General features: G+C 33.1%; 3 protein-coding genes across 3 annotated transcripts; 1 reads left to right on the forward strand and 2 right to left on the reverse strand.

Moving 5' to 3' along the window:
* The first annotated feature begins 7,426 nt into the window (after positions 1-7,426).
* Positions 7,427-12,415, forward strand: LOC145754720 (spermatogenesis-associated protein 7 homolog). The gene is made up of 7 exons (XM_082570823.1): positions 7,427-7,550; positions 8,080-8,169; positions 8,250-8,368; positions 8,596-9,116; positions 10,496-10,591; positions 10,725-10,850; positions 11,224-12,415. Exons 1-7 carry the CDS (start codon positions 7,484-7,486, stop codon positions 12,026-12,028), a joined length of 1,824 nt encoding a protein of 607 aa, XP_082426949.1. The 5' UTR covers positions 7,427-7,483; the 3' UTR covers positions 12,029-12,415.
* Positions 12,416-12,536: 121 nt separating this feature from the next.
* Positions 12,537-16,045, reverse strand: LOC145754721 (uridine phosphorylase 1-like). Its single transcript, XM_082570824.1, has 8 exons — positions 15,904-16,045; positions 15,335-15,431; positions 15,002-15,120; positions 14,504-14,576; positions 14,209-14,279; positions 13,793-13,928; positions 13,079-13,228; positions 12,537-12,781 (listed from the first exon to the last, which is right to left on the reverse strand). Exons 1-8 carry the CDS (start codon positions 16,027-16,029, stop codon positions 12,651-12,653), a joined length of 903 nt encoding a protein of 300 aa, XP_082426950.1. The 5' UTR covers positions 16,030-16,045; the 3' UTR covers positions 12,537-12,650.
* A 1,314-nt stretch (positions 16,046-17,359) lies between these two features.
* LOC145755344 (uncharacterized) lies at positions 17,360-21,429 on the reverse strand. Its single transcript, XM_082571569.1, has 5 exons — positions 21,103-21,429; positions 20,341-20,435; positions 19,977-20,199; positions 19,415-19,661; positions 17,360-19,281 (listed from the first exon to the last, which is right to left on the reverse strand). The coding sequence occupies exons 1-5, from the start codon at positions 21,427-21,429 to the stop codon at positions 17,408-17,410; spliced, it is 2,766 nt and encodes a 921-aa protein (XP_082427695.1). The 3' UTR covers positions 17,360-17,407.
* Positions 21,430-22,648: the final 1,219 nt, after the last annotated feature.

Raw genomic sequence — 22,648 nt, forward strand, 5'->3', positions numbered from 1 at the left:
TAGGAGGAAGATTGATCCTCCGACGATGCCAGCTATCAAACCCAAGTTGGCGCTAGATGGCGTGACTGAGCTTTCTGTTTTCGGTCGAGTTATGTTAGTTGAAAGTAAAGGTGGAGATCAAAATTTTTGTCGAAGGGGTTCCTGCTATGTTATTAGATGTAGATGCTATTGACTTTGTTTGTTTGTGGGTCCTAGCAGTGTATTTATGTCCACTTGTGGTTGCTACAATGGTAGATTTGCTGGTTGTTTTTGCTGTTGTTGGGGCTTTAGTTGGTTTAGTGGTTGGCTTCGTTGTTGTTGGGGGTATAGTAGCTGGATTGATGGTTGGTCTTTTTGTTGTTGTAAACGCATTGGTTGGCTTTGTAGTGGTTGGGAAGAAATTTGTAGAAGTTTGAATCATACTTCTTGTTAATTTATAACATACGAAGGGCAATGAAAGTTTGATGCTATAAAGATCGAGTTCTTTAGATCGAATCCAAAATGCTACAGATTGTTCTTGGGAGTTTACGGTTGAAGTTTTAATTCGATTTTTGTACCTAGAATATGAACTTTTATTAACGACCCAGTTAAAATGTTGGCCCTTGTCAATACTTACAAGACCTATTCTGTAAGTGTCACTGTTACAACACTTGCTAGGTGCATTGTTAACAATTGTTTTAAATACAGCAGCGTTTGGAATAATTGCTAATTCTGAAAAATGATTTCTACACCAGTGAAACGAATTAAAAAAAATTTTTGAACGGTAATGATAAATAACTTCTCCATATTCTGTATTTACACAAGTAACACAAGATTCATCACACATGTTTGTTGTTATAATTTTATCCTTACTCCGCATGTGAATATAAGTTCTAATGTGAAACAAGAAAAAAGCATAGTTTTTATTTAATTATACTCCAGGGTCATTAGGATAAGCGATTGTTATATTTTTTTATTGAAACCCAATGACGTAGTTCTAAGTGTTTTTCCTATTACTAAGGAATTTGTACAGTTGTTGTTTTTTGAATAACAAAAAATAGAACGTTGTTTATTTTATTGTTTAAAAGGTCTTGTCCTTTGCCGCTCTAGACTGTTATATTTTTAGATATACAGAAATATATTGTTATAATCTTGTTTATTCTTGCAAAGAAATCTGTACAAATATCAGCAAAACATTTTTAATTATTTATATACAAAAGAAGAAAAGATAAAACACATTTTATACAAGATAATAATACAATCAAAAACTTTTTTGTGTCTATTATTTTAAAGCGCTTTATACGTCACCACCACTTGGATTGTTGTCACCGGATTCGACGTCATCGTTTTGTGATGTGACGTCACTATTTTTGCTCGTGACGTCATCAATCTTTTGTTATTTGGGATTTTTTGCTTTGTTCACAACAGCATACACGTCTGCCGCTATTGCATTATCCGGCTGCGATGTGACGTCATTAATTTGGCTTTCGACGTCATCTACTTTTTTTTTCTTCTTCTTTTTCACAACAGCGTATACGTCATCATTCGGTGTGACATTTTGATTGGACGAACTAGCGACTTGATCGTTGTGGTTGTCTGCCGATGCCTGGGTTTGATCAAGGTCAGCTATGGCTACATACGTCACATCAAGAGGTTGTTCAAAGTCACGATCTTGTTCATGCGTCACTGGGGTCTTATTTGCTTCACTGTCGTGCTGGTTGTTGCGTTTCCTGAACCATAGAAACAAGAATAAAAGGATTAGTAGGAGGAAGATTGATCCTCCGACGATGCCAGCTATCAAACCCAAGTTGGCGCTAGATGGCGTGACTGGGCTTTCTGTTTTCGGTTGAGTTATGTTAGTTGAAGATGAAAATAAAGATGGAGATGTGGAGATTAATGTTTTTGTGGAAGGGGTTCCTGCTATGTTATGAGATATAGGTGCCATTGGTGTTGCTTTATTTTGTTTTTAGTAGAAGAGTTATGTCCACTTGTCGTTGTTACGGTGGTAGATTTGATGGTTGTTTTTGTTGATGTGGACGCAGTGGTTGGTTTGGTGGTTGATTTCGTAGATGTTGGAGACACATTTGTTAAGGATTGAATCACACTTTTTGGTGGTTTATAACTTTCGAATGATAACTTTTCGTCGACGTTATAAGGTTCAAGTTTTTTAGATGAAATCCGAATTGCTACGGTTTGTTCTTTGAAGTTTACGTTTGAAAATTTAACTCGATTTTAGTACCAAGAATATGAACTCCAATCAATCCAATCAAAATTTTGCCCTGGTCTAAACTTACAAGACCTATTCTGTGAGAGTCCCTGTTACATTTATTTGTAGGAGCATTGTCAACAATTGCTTCGAAAACATCCTCGTTTGGAATAATTGCTAATTCTGATGAATAAATGGCACACAAGAAAAACGAATCAAGATTATTTGATAAAATGTTCTGATAAATAACTTGCCCATATTCTGTATTTACACAAGTAACACAAGCTTTATCACACATGTTTGTTGTTATAATTCTATCCTTACTCTACATGTAAATATAAGTTCTAATGTAAAACAAGGAAAAAAGCACAGTTTTATTTAATTTTACCCCAGGGCCATTAGGATAAGCGATTGTTATATTGTTAATGAAACCCAATGACGTAGTTCCGAGTGTTTTTTTTATTACTAAGGAATTTGTACAATAGTTGTTTTTTAAATATCAAAAAATAGAACGTTGTTTATTGTATTGTTTAAAAGGCCTTGTCCTTTGCCGTTATAGAATGTTATATTTTAAGATATACAGAAATATATTGTTATAATCTTGTTTATTCTTGCAAAGAAATCTGTACAAATATCAGCAAAACATTTTTAATTATTTATATACAAAAGAAGAAAAGATAAAACACATTTTATACAAGATAATAATACAATCAAAACTTTTTTTTGTGTCTATTATTTTAAAGCGCTTTATACGTCACAACCACTTGCATTGTCGTCACCGGAATCGACGTCATGTGATGTGACGTCACTATTTTTTCTCGTGACGTCATCAACCTTTTGTTCTTCGGCATTTTTTGTTTTGTTCACAACAGCATTCACGTCTGCCGCTATTGCATTATCCGGCTGCAATGTGACGTCATTAATTTGGCTTTCGACGCCATCTACTTTTTTCTTCTTCTTTTTCACGACAGCGTATACGTCATCATTCGGTGTGACATTTTGATTTGATGAACCAGCAACTTGATCGTTGTGGTTGTCTGCCAATGCCAGGGGTTGATCAAGGTCAGCTATGGTTGCATACGTCACATCAAGAGGTTGTTCAAAGTCACGATCTTGTTCATGCGTCACTGGGTTCTCATTTGCTTCACTGTCTTGATGATTGTTGCGTTTTCTAAACCATAGAAACAAGAACAAGAGGATTAGTAGGAGGAAGATTGATCCTCCGACGATGCCAGCTATCAAACCCAAGTTGGCGCTAGGTGGCGTGACTGAGCTTTCTGTTTTCGGTTGAGTTATGTTGGTTGAAGGTGAAAGTAAAGGTGGAGATGTGGAGATCAAAGTTTTTGTCGAAGAGGTCCCTGCTATATTATGAGTTGTAGGTGCCATTGGTGTTGCTTCATTTTTGCTGCTTGTTGGTTTATAACATACGAAGGATAACTTTTCGTCAACGCTATAAGCTTCAAGTTCTTTAAATGAAATCCAAATTGCTACAGTTTGCCATTTGGAGTTTACGTTTAAACTTTTAACTCGATCTTTGTACCAAGGGTATGGACTTCCATCCAACCATTTAAAACTTTGCCCCTGGTCTGAACTAAAAAAACCTATTCTGTAAGTGGCGCCGTTACATTTCTTTTTAGGAGCTTTTTTAACAATTGTTTCAAATACAGCAGCGTTTGGAATAATTGCTAATTCTGATGAATGATTTCTACATCATTGAGACGAATCAGAGTAATTTTTGAAACGGTTATTATAAATAACTTGCCCATATTTTGTATTTTCACAAATAATACAATATTCATCGCACATGTTTGTTGTTATAATTCTATTCTTACTCTGCATGTAAATATATGTTCTAATGTGAAACAAGGAAAAAAGCACAGTTTTTATTTAATGTTATCCCAGGGTCATTAGGATAAGCGATTGTTATATTTTTTTAATGAAACCCAATGACGTAGATCCGAGGGTTTTCTTATTACTAAGAAATTTGTACAATTGTTGTTTTTTAAATAACAAAAAATAAAACGTTGTTTATTTTATTGTTTAAAAGGTCTTGTCCTTCGGCACTATAGAATGTTATATTTTTAGAGATACAGAAATATATTGTTATAATCTTGTTTATTCTTGCAAAGAAATCTGTACAAATATCAGGAAAACATTTTTAATTGTTTATATACAAAAAAAGAAAAGATAAAACACATTTTATACAAGATAATAATACAATCAACAACTTTTTTTGTGTCTATTATTTTAAAGCGCTTTATACGTCACAACCACTTGCATTGTCGTCACCGGACTCGACGTCATCGTTTTGTGATGTGACATTACTATTTTTGCTCGTGACATCATCAACCTTTTGTTTTTCGGGATTTTTTGCTTTGTTCACAACAGCATACACGTCTGCCGCTATTGCATTATCCGACTGCGATGTGACGTCATTAATTTGGCTTTCGTCGTCATTTACTTTTTTCTTCTTCTTTTTCGCGACAGCGTATACGTCATCATTTGGTGTGACATTTTGATTGGACGAACCAGCGACTTGATCGTTGTGGTTGTCTGCCGATGACGTGGTTTGGTCAGCTATGGCTGCATACGTCACATCAAGAGGTTGTTCAAAGTCACGATCTTGTTCATGCGTCACTGGGGTCTTATTTGATTCACTGTCTTGCTGGTTGCTGCGTTTCCTGAACCATAAAAACAAGAACAAGAGGATTAGTAAAAGGAAGATTGATCCTCCGACGATGCCAGCTATCAAACCCAAGTTGGCGCTAGATGGCGTGACTGAGCTTTCGGTTTTCGGTTGAGTTATGTTGGTTGAAAGTAAAGGTGAAGATGTGGAGATCAAAGTTTTTGTCGAAGAGGTTCCTGCTTTGTTATTAGATGTGGGTGCCATTGGTTTTGTTTGTTCGTGGGTCCCAATAGTGGAAGTATGTCCACTTACCCTTGTTACGGTAGTAGATTTTGTGATTCGTTTCTTTGTTGTAGTGAATTTGGTGGTGGATTTTTTTGATGTTGTGGACGCAGTAGTTGGTTTGGTGGTTGTTGTTGTTGTTGTGGACGCAGTAGTTGGTTTGGTGGTTGGTGTTGTTGTGGACGCAGTAGTTGGTTTGATGGTTGATTTCGTAGTTGTTGGGAACAAATTTGTTAAAGTTTGAATCACACTGATTGTTGAATTATAACATACAAAGGGTAAGCCTTTTTCGTTGCTATAAGGTTCGAGTTCTTTAGATGAAATACGAAATGCTAAAGATTGTTCTTGGGAGTTTACGGTTGAATTTTTGATTCGATTTTTGTACCAAGAATATGAACTCCTATCAACCCAATCAAAATTTTGCCCCTGGTCTAAACTTACAAGACCTATTCTGTAAGTGTCACTGTAACATTTCTTTTTAGGTGCCTTGTCAACAATTGTTTCAAAAACATCTTCGTTTGGAATAACTGCTAATTCTGATGAATGATTTTTACACCATTGAAACGAATCAAAGTAATTCTTTGAACGGTAATGATAAATAAATTCTCCATATTCTGTATTTTTAGGAGTAACACAAGCTTCATCACACATGTTTGCTGTTATAATTCTATCCTTACTCTGCATGTAAATATAAGTCTAATGTAAAACAAGGAAATAGGTGAATGCACTGTTTATCAATATTCTTTGGGATTATAATGAGGAAAGTCAATTGTTATATTTCTAAAGTTGCCACATGACTAAGTTTTAAGTCCATTGTGTTTATTAATAAGAAATTTATACAATGGTTGTTTGTTGTTGGAAATTCCCCCTCAAAGAACGGAAGAAACGGCTTATATTTAGATGCATTTTATTTACAAAGTGAATAGAAATACGAAACTGTTTAAGCATTGTATCCGAACATATTTATAATAAAAGAACAACGTCAGCTTATTTACAAAAATATTTTTATAGTTCATCAAATGACGCAATTTGTCCGTGTAGTGACGTCATTTACATTTTTTCAATTGTTATTTAGCTTTCTTAACAACTGCGTACACGTCACCAGGATTTGGACTTTCTGCTTGGTCTGTTACGTCGTTAATTTGAATAGTGACGTCATCCTTGTTTTGGGGATTTTTGTTCACGACAGCATATACGTCACCGGTCGGTAAAGAGGCATTATGGGTAACATGGCGATTGGATGGTCCGGCAATCTCACTGTAAGGGTTGTCTAATAGCGGTGCCGCCTGAACGACGTCATCAGTCGTGACGTACAAAATGTTTGATCGAGACACAGAGTGTTCGTTTTCTTGTTTGACATGCTCCACACTTGCTCGTTTTTGCCATTTTCTGTGCAAGAGTAGCATGAAAAAAATGATGAGCAGGAGGATAATGGGTGCCAATATTCCAGCAATTAGGGTAACATTACTGCTAGATGGCGGTATTGTGCTGCTAGTTTTAAAATCGGTGGTTTTCGGGATAGGTTTTGGGGTTGTGTTAATAAGAAATAAGGTTGAACTTGTTGTCGTGGTTGTAAAAAGTGGTTTAAAACACACAAACGGCAGTGGAGTTGTACTGGAAAAGCGATGAAGACCTTGGTTAAAGCCGGATGGTATATATATGGATAAAACTTGGTTCTGAACATTTCTTTTTCTTATTCCTTTTATGAATTTCTTGTACCACGTGTTGTTATACGGTTCATCACTCCATCGAAATGTCGCACCATAGTCAGAACTTATTAGTCCAATTCGGTAGTAATTATCATAACAACTATCACCATCTTTAGGAGCATTTTCAATGATACTTTCATATACCTCTTCGCTCGGTATATTTGCTAATTGTGACGCGCGACTTTTACAAAATTCTTTTGTTTCAGTATATGAGGTTAGAGATTTATGGTAAATATATTCACCAAAATCTGTATTTCGATAAGTAATACACTGTTTAATATCGCTTTCCATAGTTTTCCATTAATCTTGCCTTTACTGCAAATGCTTTTGTGCAATAGAGTTACGTTTATAAAACATTTAAGGGATCAGAAATTAGGAAATTCTATAACAAAGTCGGGAAGTGCGTCAGCGATTTTCCTTATTAGTTAATAGGACAAATCTAAACGGGACTTTTTGTATACTTTTACTAACAAGATATTTATTTAAAACATGGGTTTTATTGTTTTTAACCCTACCGTATATATGTACATGTTTAATGATTTATTTTATTGTATCAACCCTTTTTCTTATGTAATAAAAATCTAAAAATAACAGCTTGAATTAATATGGTAAACTCTGCGATTTTAAGTTGTTGTTAAAATTTAGTTTGTGTGGTTTTGCTTGTGTTATTTTTTTCTGTCTTTTGATTGATGCATCTTTAAAATGTCAACAAAATCTCGAAGTGCAATGATGGGGCCGATGAGAGGTCACATGGCTTTAAACAGCAGTCGTAAGTTAAGAATTTAAATTTTCACGTTGCGTTTGACATTGTTTAATGTTTAGTCTGTCAGTTTTTTTTATTTTTTATTTTGGTTTTCCGCCCATTGATAAAAGTAAATAATAAATACGATATACAATTAATATTACAACGATGCGACGGGAAAAAATGACAAAATCAATAAAGATTTTAAGTATGTTATGGTCACCAAACCCAAGTTGACAGTTGTTACGTTAAAAAACTCTTGAAAAATGTTTATATTACGTTGTTCACTAATCTGCTAATAAAAATGCTATACCTTTATTTTTCGTAAAAACTTTACAGCTGTATTAGCGTCGTCTGCCGGTTTAAACCAGTAGTCCTAAAATAAATGCAGAAAAGGGCGGAATTTACAAGAAAAGATCAGGGTAAGGGTATAAATATTCCGCCTTTTCCGCATTTTATAAACTTGGCGGACGACGCTAATAGAGCTCCAAAAGTTCTAAACTTTATGTTCATTTCAGGTCAGCAGTTTTTATTATTTAAGATCTTTTTATTTTAGCATACAAGACCTCAGTAAACAAACTATCTTCCCAATATTTAATTCAAGATCAGATGGCAAGTCATTATTACAACTTGGCTACAATTAAATGTAAGTATTGAGCTTAAAATTAACAAGTTATACTTTCTAAAATTCGAAACTTTTATTTTTTAATAAAATTTTTATTTTAGCTGCTATTGATAGCAAGCCACCAAAATCAATGCAACAAAGTGTTAAGAAGAGAGATCAAATCAGAAGAGATGCGATGTTGCATGGAAAAAAAACTCCACAACAAAAATCTCCACGACAGGTAAATATGTGAAAAACGAGAAATTTTTAACACTGCTGCTTTTACCAAATGGTCTTCTGGATTTTTGTTAATGTATGGCAGCTATTTTAACATATAGACACTCTCTTTAGAACATGTATTTTTGATGTTTTATTGTTTTAAAAAAACTTTCACAAGTTAAATTATCTGAGACAATGTTTCCGGCGTTACATTTGCAAAATATTCACATAAATTTTTACCATTTCCAGTTTAATCAAGGAGACATAAACGAGAAAACGACTGAAATGCAAACAAGATATAACCAGAACAATATGTCAGCTACTTACTCTGATATTTACATGGACGAACTTGACAGAGGTCATAGAACTCACACTTCAAGGTCGTGGGCACCCGAGCGTAGCATGCCACAGACTTCAAGGTCACGTCCAGCGACAACCGGTCATGCGATGAATGCAACATACCGCGATAAAAATAACGAAACAAAAACACGGCCTCGAAGCGCAAAACCGAATATTTTAGATGTTACTTACAGTGGAGATTATTTAGATAAACATAGCAATCGTTTCCATACTCCAGACAATAAACCATTCACTCCTCGCACTAAAAAACGCCCTGGAAAATCTTTCTTGTCGCAATCAAAGCATTATTGTGCGCCACCATCTAAAAATAAGAACAGGAAAAAGAAAGAAGGGGATTTAGAGAAGAGGGAAGGAGATATAACGGAAAGAAATTTGAAAGATTACGAAGTTCCTCAACTTGAAATTGAAAGGTAAGAAAATATTTTATTTATTTATCTAACTTGTCATTGGTTTAAATAAGTTAAACAGTATGCACAGCGTAATATGTATGCCAAATATTGTTGTTAACAAAGTATTTACTTTAACATAAAGTTAAAAATATCGTCAGGCAGTTAGCAGTCTATCTTTGTTTGTTATTCTTTTAATATTTGGTATATATTTGTTCTGTTAAATAGTATAAAACATACAGTAAAGAAAACATTATGTAGTATTTAACCTTTAAATTTATAATATTAGTTTCAAGGTAATGATGGTTATTACATCACAGTGCTCTATTGATTAGTAACATATGTTTGATCTTCAAAAAATTAAGGCCTTAAAAAGTGTTTTAAATACCTGAGAATAAGATTTATTGATTAAGTCTGTAAGCCTAATTCTTCACAGTTAAACATAATGGTATAGTAATAATAGTAATATGTATTGTGGGCTGTATATACAGTTTAAATAAACAAGTAGAGTGGAAAAGCAATGACTCGAAGGTATATAGTAAAATCAGGGAAGATTAGAATGGAGGACGAAAAACAGAGAACTTTATTTGTTAAAGGCTTGCTAAAAGGTTTAAGTAATGCGATGGAAAGGCAAGTAAAGTACACGCTGTATCTACAAATACTAGAATCTCATTTACATGAAAACACGGTTCCGCCTAGCATGGAAATTAACATTTCTATCCCATCTATATTCGAGGATGCTCAGTTAGTATCTGAATGGAAAAAAGAATTACAAAACTGCTCCTTTAACTTAATATGTGTTCTGCATCAACATTATACTAATAAGTTAAGGGAAAATGAATTTTTTACTCTGTCGTTAAAAAAGCAATGTATCAATGCTGTGATGTGTCATAACAATTGGAGTTATTATATGGCACGAGATCACGTGCAGAATTGGTCGGATGTTTCAATTTTGAATGCAATTGATGAAACAACCGATTTGTTTTATAAGTATCAGGATTGTGAATATAAAAGGTTGGTAAAAAAGTTTAAGATGAGTTGCAAAGCTGGGGAAACTAAAATGTTACAGTATTAAGAATAAGAATATGAGCTGGTATTGTAATTTAAAAAATATGTTTAAAAGAAAGCTGTTTTTATTAGCTTGTATTAAATTGGAAGCTTAAAAGTTTATTAGAAGTAGATAATAGTTGTTAAATAAGGGGTTGAATTCTAATAATTCAATAAAGGCAGTATAAATATATATTAAATTTTTTCTCTAAGATATATTGTTAACTATTGACACTAAATAAAGTGGTTTAATTTACTAAGTGTTAAGAAGTATTCTTTTTACTTCGGTGAAACATAACTTTAAATAAATAAAAGTTTAATAAACAGAAATTGTAACCACAATGTTGCTTCAACAGGGATGATGACCATCGTAGATGGATCGAGGAACAATCAGAGTTCGTTCAACGTTTATCTCTTATGGACGAGGAAGGAAAACTCAAGTCAACAGCAACGTGAGTTTAATTTAAAGGGTTTTGAAATAAAAAGTAAATAAATATTTTTTAGTTGTTTTAAAATCAATTTTTTTAAACTATTTTTAGACCATAATTTAAGTATTTTTTACCCTAAAATTTTAAAAATATTTAGGTCTAGTTTTGGAGGAAAATCGGACACAATGCGGAGGATAGAGGAAGAGGAGGAAGAATTAAAATACTTGGAATTTATCAACGAGGTTACCAACGATATTTTGTCTCGTGGGATTTATTCTGACATGTAAGTTAGGACAAAAATTTATAAAGTGTTTAGTTGCAATATTACATTAAATTTCTTGACCATGTCTTGTGTATAATTAAGGCTTAAGCTTTCCTGATTTTAGTCTATCCATTCTTACACAGTTAAAAAGGCTACAGCATAATCCTCTGTAAAAATACTTCTCTGCAAAAAAACTAGAATTAGTCTTTTCATTTTAAATCCTTTTCAAAATCTTGGGTTTTATTAGGACTTAAGCTGCACTATATTTATTTAACTTTACAGTTACACAGTTGAAAAGCTACAGCATAGGCTCTTGTAAAAAGTGTAAAAAATAATTTTGTACAATTTATAAATTACTAGTTTTAAATATAAGAGTTTTGTTGTACATTCACAGGGTTTTAGAACAAGTAATGGAGCGACATGTACAACGCCGTAAACACGATCTTAAAGTTAACAAAATGAGGAAACTTCTCTTAAAACTGAAGTCAGATTTAGGAATGAATCTAAATGAACCTGAACCCCCTCTAACTGCGTATGAATACAACTCCCTCGCCTCAGAAAAACTTCGACATGACGTTAACACCTTGAAGAGTCTTCCAGAAACATCTAAAGGTGTTTCACATAAGAATGATAATGATTTCGATTCAATGAGCAACCTTTCATACACACAAACTAGTAAAAAATCAGCTCGAAAACGAAGTATTATTACGAAGTTAAAGGGAACTTCAAAAGTGCCAGAAAAAAGTGAGCAAGGTAGAGAAGAATCTGTGATTGATGATGTTTTTATTGAATCAAAACACACAAGTAAACCACCTTCTGAGCTTAATCTAAACAAAGAACAGAATATTGAACAAACAATCGAAACTGATGCGTTATTAAGCCCGAAATTAGATGAACAAGAACTGATTCAAAAATTGAGTGATCTTGAACTGAAACAAAATCAATCAGATGAGTCAGATTATGAGTCAGTTGCAGCTTTGTCTATGGTGATCACACCTGAATCGAAATCAAAACCACAACAAACTGAGCATCGTCTAAAATCGAAAAACTCTCTTAGTGATGTCACAGAACCAAAGCAGCTTTATGACCCTACAGAAGAAGATGCTGGCACAAAAGTATCCCATAATGATAATGATGATGTTGCCTATAGCGATGATTTTAATGAAGAACCTGGGTTATCTGATGACGATGAATTTTAAAATTTCCATTTTTTTCTCTAAATTTCAGCAAAAAATTCAAATTATTTAAAGGCTTTTTATCAACAAAAATCATTGTTTTTGAGATTATAAAATAACTGTTGCTGTTCTTGAATAAGTGTTTATAACTATAATAGTATGAGCTACATTTTACCCAAATTTTTATATTTTGAGCACAAATTATTTAAGTATTTATTTTAAGTATTTATTTAAAGTTTTTATATTTTAAAAACTTTTTTGCTTGGTATTAAACTGTTAAGTATTATAGTGTGGTATAACTGTATTATAACATTGGCTGTGAATTTTTAAACACTTTTTTAAATTTTTTAAACGTTTTTAAATTACTTTTGTAGTTGAAAGTAGATATTAGAACTTTTATGCTTATAATGTGTTGGGCTCCTGATTTGATTTTTATTTACAAAAATCAACGATAATTATAAACTTTTTCAAAGTTTATTAATTAAATTATAAATTTATTTAGTAAATTACATATATTTTACAGTTTTTTGCTAATTTAGAATATTGTGAATTAATTTTTGTATTGATTTAAATTTAAGAGACATAATCCAAAATTAAAAACTAAAACTTTTTTGCAGAATTTAAAAAGAGGTTTTTAGTAATTTTTCTACTGTTTAGTTTTTATAAACTCTGCCACTAATCGTTGCGGAGCCAACTCCCAAGTTTTGATCGTCGAGCTTGGTGACGTCACTGCATCACCATGGAGACGATTTAACAACGTCACACACACCACTGCGCCTGCGCAAGAAAATTTCACAATTTTGTGATACAATAGCTGTAAATATAATAGTTTTGGTAAGGACCGAAAGGTGTCAGGTTTAAGTCTCTGTTTATGTCCTTCATAATCGCCATGGTATCAGGTTATAGGCCTAAAGGTCAAGGGTTCGAGTCGCACCAAAGCCACACTATTCGCACCTGAGCCAAGCGTCTACTGATAGTTTAAGACGTACGACTAGCACTTTATTTTCTTAACCTATAAAACCTACTATCAGAAAAATAATATATTTAAATATAAGAGTTTTTTATTTTTCTTACATTTGATGTTAGCTCGGTTACAAATCCCTCCAATACAAACGCATTCCATCTCAATATTCCTAATCCCGTATTCATCATGTGCTTTCTTCAGGAACGACATTTTATCTTCGTCGTTGTAATCACAGACTGCCCCGTCCAACCTTCCTTGCTCTGTAAGTAAAATAAACTCTTGGTTATGTTGTGTTGTATATGTTGAATAAGTTACATCCATATTTATATGAACCGGCAGCTTGGTGTAGTGGTAAGAACACTTGCTACACCACACATAAGATCGTGGGTTTAATCCCCACTGATTTCATGCTGTAGCGCCCTTGAGTAAGGCGCTGTAACTGATGTTACTCTATGGTTAAGTCACGCATTCGATTTTCCCTCATCGAGGATAAAGATATATACAAAAAATATATATATACATAGACTTAAAAGTTGGATCAACTGTAATATAAAACTTAATATCGTTAAGCTTTTTGTTTTTCTGAATTAAAATCGTTAAAAAAATAACCAATTGCAAGTGATTATAAGCTATAAGCGTATTAAAGGATTAAATAATGAATTTTTGATGGCTGTTATTTAAAAAATTGATCATTTTCGATTTGTTTTTTTAAAAACAGAAAATACAAATTTCGATTTAATTTCCAATTCTATTTTTTTTCTACTCAAGCTAATCACTAATCAAGTTCAATTAATTTAAATCAACCTTAAAATCTTTAAGTTTACCTTCATAAAAATCGTCAGTTCCAATTGTGTTTCCAACGATTGCATTAATGTTCATATTGGTCGCAGTTTCAAATAATTCTTGGGTTAAAACAGGATCAGTTAAACATTCACTTGTTACCTCCTTACCACAAGCTTTCTGAATATAAAATTGTTGTGAAAACATTGTGCAATATAAAGTTTTAATATCATGTCCCTATAGCCCGGAACAAGTTAACCTTGTATAGTTTAAGTTAAAAACAATTCAGTCCTGTACAACATAACGTTATAACACCTTCTTATTTGTTTATTTTAACAAACCTAATTGTTGAGAGTTAAGTTGTCTTAAGGTTAAGTTAGCCTACATTTTCACCAAGTCTATTTTTTGTTTAAAATTTGATTTATTTCAGGGTTTTAACATTACTTTAAATATTACTTACATGGGTATGTTGAGGCCTTAACAAACCATCATAGGGTTGCTTCGTTATCACAACAGTCCCGGGTTCGATACCTGGCATTTACAATTATTATTTAAGTTTAAATAACTTGAGTTTTAAGTATTTAGATATAAATTTTTTGTATGTTTTTTATTTATTTTTAAAATTAAATTTTGTATAAAGTTGTTAAAGATATCCACATTTTGTTTTATAATAATTAGAATAAATTGTGTTATAAATACAGATTAGTTTATCTACATAACACTGTGTTTAATTATGTTTAACAACACTTACTTACCCAAACCACCTGATGACCCAATCCGAATAAATTTGACGTCACTACAACCTGCATACGCCACTAACTTGATGAGCTAAAAAAAATATTAATTTTTACATAAAAAAATATTAATTTGATAAGAGTGGTTTTTTTTTGCAATAAACTGTTAAAACTTAATACAAAAATTTTGGTTTAAAAATTTTCTTTTAGTTACTTTTCTTTTACGTCACATCGCATACGACCATTAAAAGTAATAACATTTTGTAAACAAGTTTTATTTTATACGATTGTGGATTTTCTTTAAACTTTTATATTGCAATAATGTATTTTATTTGCACAAGGTATTTAAAGTTTATATGTTTTATCTAGGCAATGGCATTATTGCCTAGTTGTAACTTTCGCATTCTTAGTCTCGAACGGCCTTTGTTAGTTTGGGACATAATAGAAAAAACCCATAGCTTGCAAAGTCAGCATTTCCGCATCATTAAACGTAGATATAAAAAAAACAAATTTGCTAACCTCGTGTAAAACTACAGATATTGAACCCGGTCCAATTCCATGACTGGCTGATATTGCTGGTCCCACTTTGTACATTGCATATCTACCTGCAGCCTCGCTAATGTTTCTAAGTGTTCCATCTGTATTTTAAGAGCGTTTATAAAACCATGTGTTTATTAAAGTAAATAATACAAACGTATATCTGTTTTTTGTTTTAAATAGTGAATCTCGCTTTAGAATACGGTTTCAACTTGCGTTAATATGTAATGTCAGTAATTTTAGTTGTTTGTGGTATTGGATTTTATAGAAGTTTGTTTCTTAGTGTGTATATATAAAGAAATAAATGAATTTTACCTTCGTTAAATACGCTGTTGGAAGGCTTTTCCAAATGATCGTACAACAACTCAGCAAAGTTTTTCATTCGACTCGGTTTGCCGCCGAGACAGACAAACTGTGAATAAATAGTTTAAATTTTAGATAAAAATATTTCGATTTATGATGGTAACTTAGAATCTAAAATTTAACTTAATGTAAACGTGTTAGTTAAACTAGGGAAAAGGGTTTACTACAAGGTTTGAATGTCTTTCCTTACTTATTTAATGTATGTATTTAATCAGCCTAACTTGGTAAAAACGTGACAGTTCGTATATTAAATTAGGCCCAGATTAAGTTTCTTGTGCGTAAACTTTGTAAAATAGGGTATTTTTTCCCATGTATTCGACCTCGAATTGCTGTTTACCGGTTAGGTTATTGTATTACGTTATTGTATAACCTATAGCCTATAGATGAGTTGTTTCTATAAGTAAATGCCGTTTATAGCTTATTCAAGGCCACAAAGCCGAAAAAGGATATAGTTTCAATAAAAATTTAATTTACGTGACTTTAGTGGGAATCAAACTTGAATTATTCACTTCACAACTTACTTTAACATCTTGAAACTTTTTCATAATTTCATCGTCGGTGGAAACCCCGAAATGATACAAAAATTCCACATCATTTAAATATTTATTTTTAAGAATTTTATTTTTTGAAATTCTACCTTCTGACATTGTATTTTTTATACCAATTTCTGTTAAAAAAACACAAACTAATATTAATTTAGTGCTATCACATACTATTTGAAAGAAAACATAGCCTATGCATTATGTTACGCATTTTTCTAGGTATGCCATAGTGCTTTTACTATAACAACAACATTTATTTGAAGCTAATTATCCCGGTACTATGAAAACAAAATACGCGGTTAGTAATTAATCACTTGTATAAAATATACGTTTTGTAATGATATAGTTAACATTGCGATGCCCTTAAGCTATGTTAAATACATAAACCTTCTTTTTACCTAACGTTTAATCGTACATTGTCATTATCTTTGTTAAACCCTATTTTTCCTTACTACAAACCTAATGTATGAGCTATAACCTAAAATTCCACACATACCTAAAAAACAGTACAAAAGTTGACTAAACGTGATATATAATTTGTAGCAAGTGAATTGTTGGTAGCATAGCACGATTAACTAGTGATAAATTGGTATTAAACGCATATCAATTACCATCAGACAAAACCCATCTTAAATTAAACTTATATATTAAACATCTTAACATTTTAGAACTTCTTTATCATTGCCTTATTTATGTTAATGTTTCATTTTTCTAATTTGCCCAATTTGCTATCTTTTTATTACATTTAAAAGTTTTTATTATCTTGGTCTATATACCAACTAACAACTCGTAACTCTTATGAGTGCATTGTTGGTTTCTATATCAACTTTAACCTTAAAGGTCCTTGAATATAACCATAAGCAAACTCAAGTTATCATATGTAAGAGTGTAAATACGCTGTGCAAACAACATACGGTTAAGTGAATAAATTTGTTAAACAAATATACCATCAACTAGTTAAGGCGGTTAAACTTTGCATGGCCAAAATTAGCAACATTTATTCCCAGAATGGATTGAAAGTTAATTACTAGGGCAAAGTTGGTGTAATTAAATATGAACGTTTATGTTTCAAAGTTTTATGTAAGCTTAGGAAATGACGTCAAGTATTCTGTTTTCCATTGTTCTATTTTAACCCTGTATTGCTCTGTAGCTTTCTAATAGGGGTATTATAAATGTTTTTGCCAGAAATGGCGAGAATTGGCTTCGGGAATTAAATTAAAAATAGATTATTTTAACGCCTTATTTATAATCTACTAGCTAAAATATTTTATTTGTTTTTTAACGACGATTTAACAAACATATTTCTAACCTAAAGTAAAGAAGAAAAATTTAAAACTCAGAAAAAAATAAATATAAATGTTTGTGACGTCACTAATTTGTCTATAAGATGGTGACGTCATTAAAGGTTAGATACCTGCAATTTTTGTACATTACATTCTAAGCTATTAACAAAACAAGAATTTGTTGTACAGGGTTGCCAAAATTATTTTGTCGATACGAAATTTCGATTTGGCAACTCTGGGTTTTCGTCGTCAGGTGGATTGGTTGAGAATCCTGAATCCACGGACAATTGAGATCGCGCGAAATTCGATCTTCGCCGTTTTGCTGACGTAATAATCTCGGGAAGGGGTCCTACGTCACTCGATTCTCCGTCGGGGATGCTGGATTGTGCGCACAGGGTATTAGAACGCGGAGGACAAAGAGTATTGTCTTCTTTTATCTTTCGAGGCTTTGCTTTCGGTTCTGGCACGCCAACTTGCGGTTTTGGTTTTACTTCAACATCTTCGGTGTCAGGGTTTAATTCGACATTTTCAAAATCTTGGTCGGGTTCGTTGTGAATAATCTCAGCAATGACGTCATCTTCGATAACCTGTTTGGGCGATTTAAGGCCTAGAATTCCTTTCATTCTTTTGACAAAACTTTTTGATCGTCTTAAATCTGGCGTTGGCTCTCTCTGAGCCCAGGAGACTTTCCAGTTTTCGCCCGGCACTGCGTTTGTTGATCCCGCGAGGATTTCTTTCACTTTCTCGGTCAAATCGCTTTGATTTTCACCCTTCTTATCAAGCTTAACTCCCTTTAGTCGAATAATGGACTTCCGTCGCCTCGGTTTTACGTAGCCGCGAGATGGCGCTCTTGAGCTGCTAGGCGTTGTTTGTTTCGAGATCAAACCATCATCAATGTCGGATTCACTGTAATTTTGAGGATTTATTACAGGGACTGGGATGCTAATAATCGACGTAGAATCTTTGTGTCTAAAATCGGGCTCGACACTTGTGGTTGCTGTTGCTTTGTGGTTGTTTTTATCATCGTTATCAAGGTCATTAAAGGTCGTTAGGATTTTATTTTTCTCCTCGCAGCTACTAAGTGACGTCAGCGAAATGGTAAGTGACGTCATACTACCAGTTTGTTGTTTAACTCGTTGGACGCTCCCAGGTCGATTTTTCTCTAATTTTTCTTCGGATTCGCTATCCGAATATACGGGCACGACGTTCAGCAAAGATTTGTGACGTTTCGGTACTTCCCCTGACGTCATATTTACCTGCATTTGATCGATGATTTTATTTTGTCGATCCACGATCGATTCCAATCGGTTTATTACCCTTAAATCCTTAACAGATAAACTTTGCTTTCTCTGTTTTCGATAAGCTTGCTTCTTGGCTCTTGACTTCGGCCTACCTTGCTTCGATTTTACTCTTCGAACATGTCCGCCAGACGGTGTATAAGAGCGAAATTTGTTTGCTCTTTCATCGGCCTCAGGAGGTAAGTAGTAAACCTGGGTATCTAGACTCGGTTCCAGGTCAATATCGACAGCGTACAAGTCACTGAAATGATCACCTGGTGTGGCTTGGGTCATTGCCGAAGCTGAGCGATCAGAATGCTTTGCATTTGCCATCAACAGCTCAGAGTATGAGATCATATCACTCGTATGGTTATATAGAGATGGCGGGGGCGGTGCTATATCTTCGTAATGGCGTCTACTGTTACCAAGTGTCGACAGAATATTGCTCTCGCTTCGAGCGTGACTTATTAGAGGTTTTGGTGACGTTACTGGGATGAATTCGGTGACGTCTCTCGGAAGAGGTTTTGGTGACGTCATTTGGTCTTGCTTGAATGGTTGTTGGATTGGCGGCGGTAGCTCCGGACTTAAATTCACTTTTTTGGGAACAAATTCTATCTGATCTAAATCTGTTTTCTTGGGTTCGATTACAGGCTCAGGAAGGTCTGTAAGATCTACTTGATTAATGGTGACGTCACTTATGACGTCAGGATACTCGTCGAATTCACTAATTGTGGGTAAATTATTGTTTCTGAAATCTGTTGGTTGATTTAAATCGGAAGTTTCGGGAAAGGAAATTTCTGCAGAATTAAATAAAAATACTTTAAAAAACAATTTATTTGAATAAAATCAATTTTTGTGTTGCTACTCATATGGTAAGAAGAATTTAATAGACACTAACTATATATATGTATAAGGTACGTTAAAATATACCTTCAATTTCAGCATTAGCATCTTTTAATTCTTCCAAATCTTTATGTCCGTGTTCGGCCAAAGCTTTTTGGATCTTAGCTAAAATTTCTCGTTCCTTCTTCTCCTGCTTTTTCTTTTCGATCTTTTGGACTACTGTGTTTACGAAAGCGATCTTAGTTCGCGGGATCGACTTTCCTAATGCTGTGAATAAACTTTCCGGACCCTCCTGGTCCGCACCGGGAACATATGTCGGTCTCGACAATTCTTCCTATATCGGTAAAGAGGTTTTAAAATTTTAAAAAATAAATTTTTTTATTATAAATGATTAGTTAAAATTAAATTATTTTATCGGTAAATTATTAATTAAACTTTTATTTAAAAATTTGTCAATTAATCAACTCCAATTATTATTAAATTTGCCGCCAAAAATGGCTTAATTTTGACACCAAAAATGACTTAATTTTGACACCAAAAATGACTTAATTTTGACAGTAAAAATGACCTAATTTTGACACCAAAAATGACTTAATTTTGCCATCAAAAATGCAGTTAATTTTGCCACCAAAAATGCAATTAATTTTACCTCCAAATTTCGGTCTAATTTTTCCTCCACTTTATCCTCGTCTTCAAAATCGTAAAATTTTCCGATTTTCTTAAGATGTGAATCCTTGATCCCCGATGTTCGACGGATATAACTGATCTGATCTTTCTCGATCTGCTGTTTTCTTAGATGCCATGCTAGTTCGTCAGTGGTGACCCCTTCGGCTTCACTTTCCTTCATAATTCTCTTTTTTGTAAAGTTTTTCCTGAAAGCAAGTGATCGTAGGTTCGAATACGGGTGTTTGAAGTTTTCAACAAATTTTGTAAAATGCAATTTTAATGATTTTTTATTCTTTGAATCATGTTACCTAACATTTTTAAATTTTAATGTTTTATTTTTTTGTTACCTTAACTTAGACATTGGAGCAGTGTTTTGTGGTATGAAAGTGATGCAATCATTTTCGGCTTTGTGAAGTTCAGTTATACGAGAGCCCCGTCTCTTCTATGAACATTTTGGTTACATTAAGTAATACAAATTAAAAAAAAACGCAATCAACCAATAGTTATAAACTAGTTTGTGTATAGGTTAAAAATATATGTAAGATTTTTTTAATTAAGATTTTTTTTAAATAATGTAACAACAATTAAATAAATAGAACCTTAAATTTGTAAATTGATTTTTTTATCAGATTATAAATATAAAAAGCCAGCGTTAACGGATGGTTTAACTTCCTAAGAATAATTACAGATTGTAGATATGAATAGGCTAGGTTACGGGAATTTTAAAAGTTTTGTTTACATGGCGACCAAATTATTACAATACAATAGTTAATTGAATAAAAAGCGCCATAAATAGGTTACAAATAGTTACGTCCATTAAACTAGTGGTTGTTGATTTTAGATGCATATTTTGAATATTTTGTTGTAATTTTGCTTCGTATTTGGACAACATAATAGTGTCATCACTAGCACAACTAACACATAATAACAAAATAATACGGTAAGCTAATACAAGGCATTACTAAAACGATGGTTATCATGTTTTAGTTGCTAGAACATGAACAATATCAACATTTAAAATGTTGTCGAACATATTCACTCCTAACTTATAAACTTGAACGGTTTTTTGGTAATGCTTTTAATATTAAAGTAACAGTTAAACATCAAACCTGTAACAAATCGGAACCCGCCAGGACAGGGTTGGAAACCGGGACCTCTTCCATTCCTTTCGGCCTCCCCCCGCCCCCAGTCCAAACACTCAAACCTGCACCGGGAAAGCTCCCGGAAGAGGACCCAGAACTCCCGTTCGGTGACGCGGCGCGAACTAGGAAAGGTTTCTTTCGCAACGTCATAATATCTTGTGACGTCATGTCTGGTATAATGTCTTGCTGTTCTACAGGTTGAAGAACGGGTAAGTCTGCGTACAAGTCAAAGTGGGCCATCTTAATGCTCGAAGTAGGAGGCCCAGTGTTTATTTTCTTTTTGTACGAAAGCATTTTTTATTGTTACGTCAGATTGTTATCCATATACAAATAGCTCTTCTAAATAACTAACCATACATGTTTTTCTTATCTTTATACCACACATTAAAAAAGAAATATTGCATTCAAATATTTACAAACTGTAAAATATAACCACTACATTTACTAACATACTAGAGTGTGCTTAAAATATTTAATCGCATAAGTTATAACTTAATCGAAAGTAACGGAAACAAAGCTATGGTAATTACAAGCGTAAACATTAATTCTATTCACTCGAAGATCAATTAATTATATTCATGTGGCATTAAAGCGATACTACTAGTTACCTAAACCCGGTCGGTAGGGTGATAAATCCACCTAATTGGAAAGCATAAAGGACAAAGTGGTTAAATGATTATACGTCTTTGTTTGGTTTAAATATTCTGGCTTGGTGATTTTGATGGCCTAACAACGACGGCATTTAAAAAATTGCTATTTTTGATATGGTCACAACATACGGAATATTGCGCACCACAACTTGTGATATTTATGTTATTTTTTATTAAACTAATATTTTAACCACGTTTTAATAATTACCATTTAAATATACTACGCACGTGTAATGTAATTTACAACTTGTTTAAAAATCATAACTATCTTTTTAGGATTACAGTTTTAACCTATTTGCCAGGTTACCATTAAAAAAGCGGTCGTGCCTTTCTATGCAAACGTTTAGGACTTTATGGAACAGGCATGACCTTTAGTTAATTTATTTTTGCTATTTTTTGTTGTTGAATATTTATTAAAAATAAATAAAAAACTTTAATCTGAGTTTTATATTTATAAAAAAAAATTATAAAAATGTGTTTGGACACTAAAAAACATTGGATTTTGATTTAATAAAATTCAGAAAGGAGAATAATGTAATTTACTATTACTTTAGCTAGGTCTGTTATAAAGCATAGGAAACTTAAAATTTTCCACTAAGCGAGGCGCAAGGAACGTGACGTCATTATTAGTGCGCCTCCTCGAGAAATTCCTTGGTGCAAATTTTAATTAATTGACACGTGCAGACTGGACAGAGAATTTATTACCAAATAAGGGTATAAAATGTGGATAAATCCAGCTGTGATTTTTCTATTAATCGAGGGAAATGCGACGTCTTAATTGGTGCGTCTCCCCGAGAAATTCCTTTAACACGAGGTTGCATCATAATCAGGAATTCCTGATGTTGCAACATAATGCGCTATGT

This window comes from Corella eumyota, chromosome 6 (genome assembly GCF_963082875.1).
Source record: "Corella eumyota chromosome 6, kaCorEumy4.1, whole genome shotgun sequence".
NCBI classification, from domain to species: Eukaryota; Metazoa; Chordata; class Ascidiacea; order Phlebobranchia; family Corellidae; genus Corella; species Corella eumyota.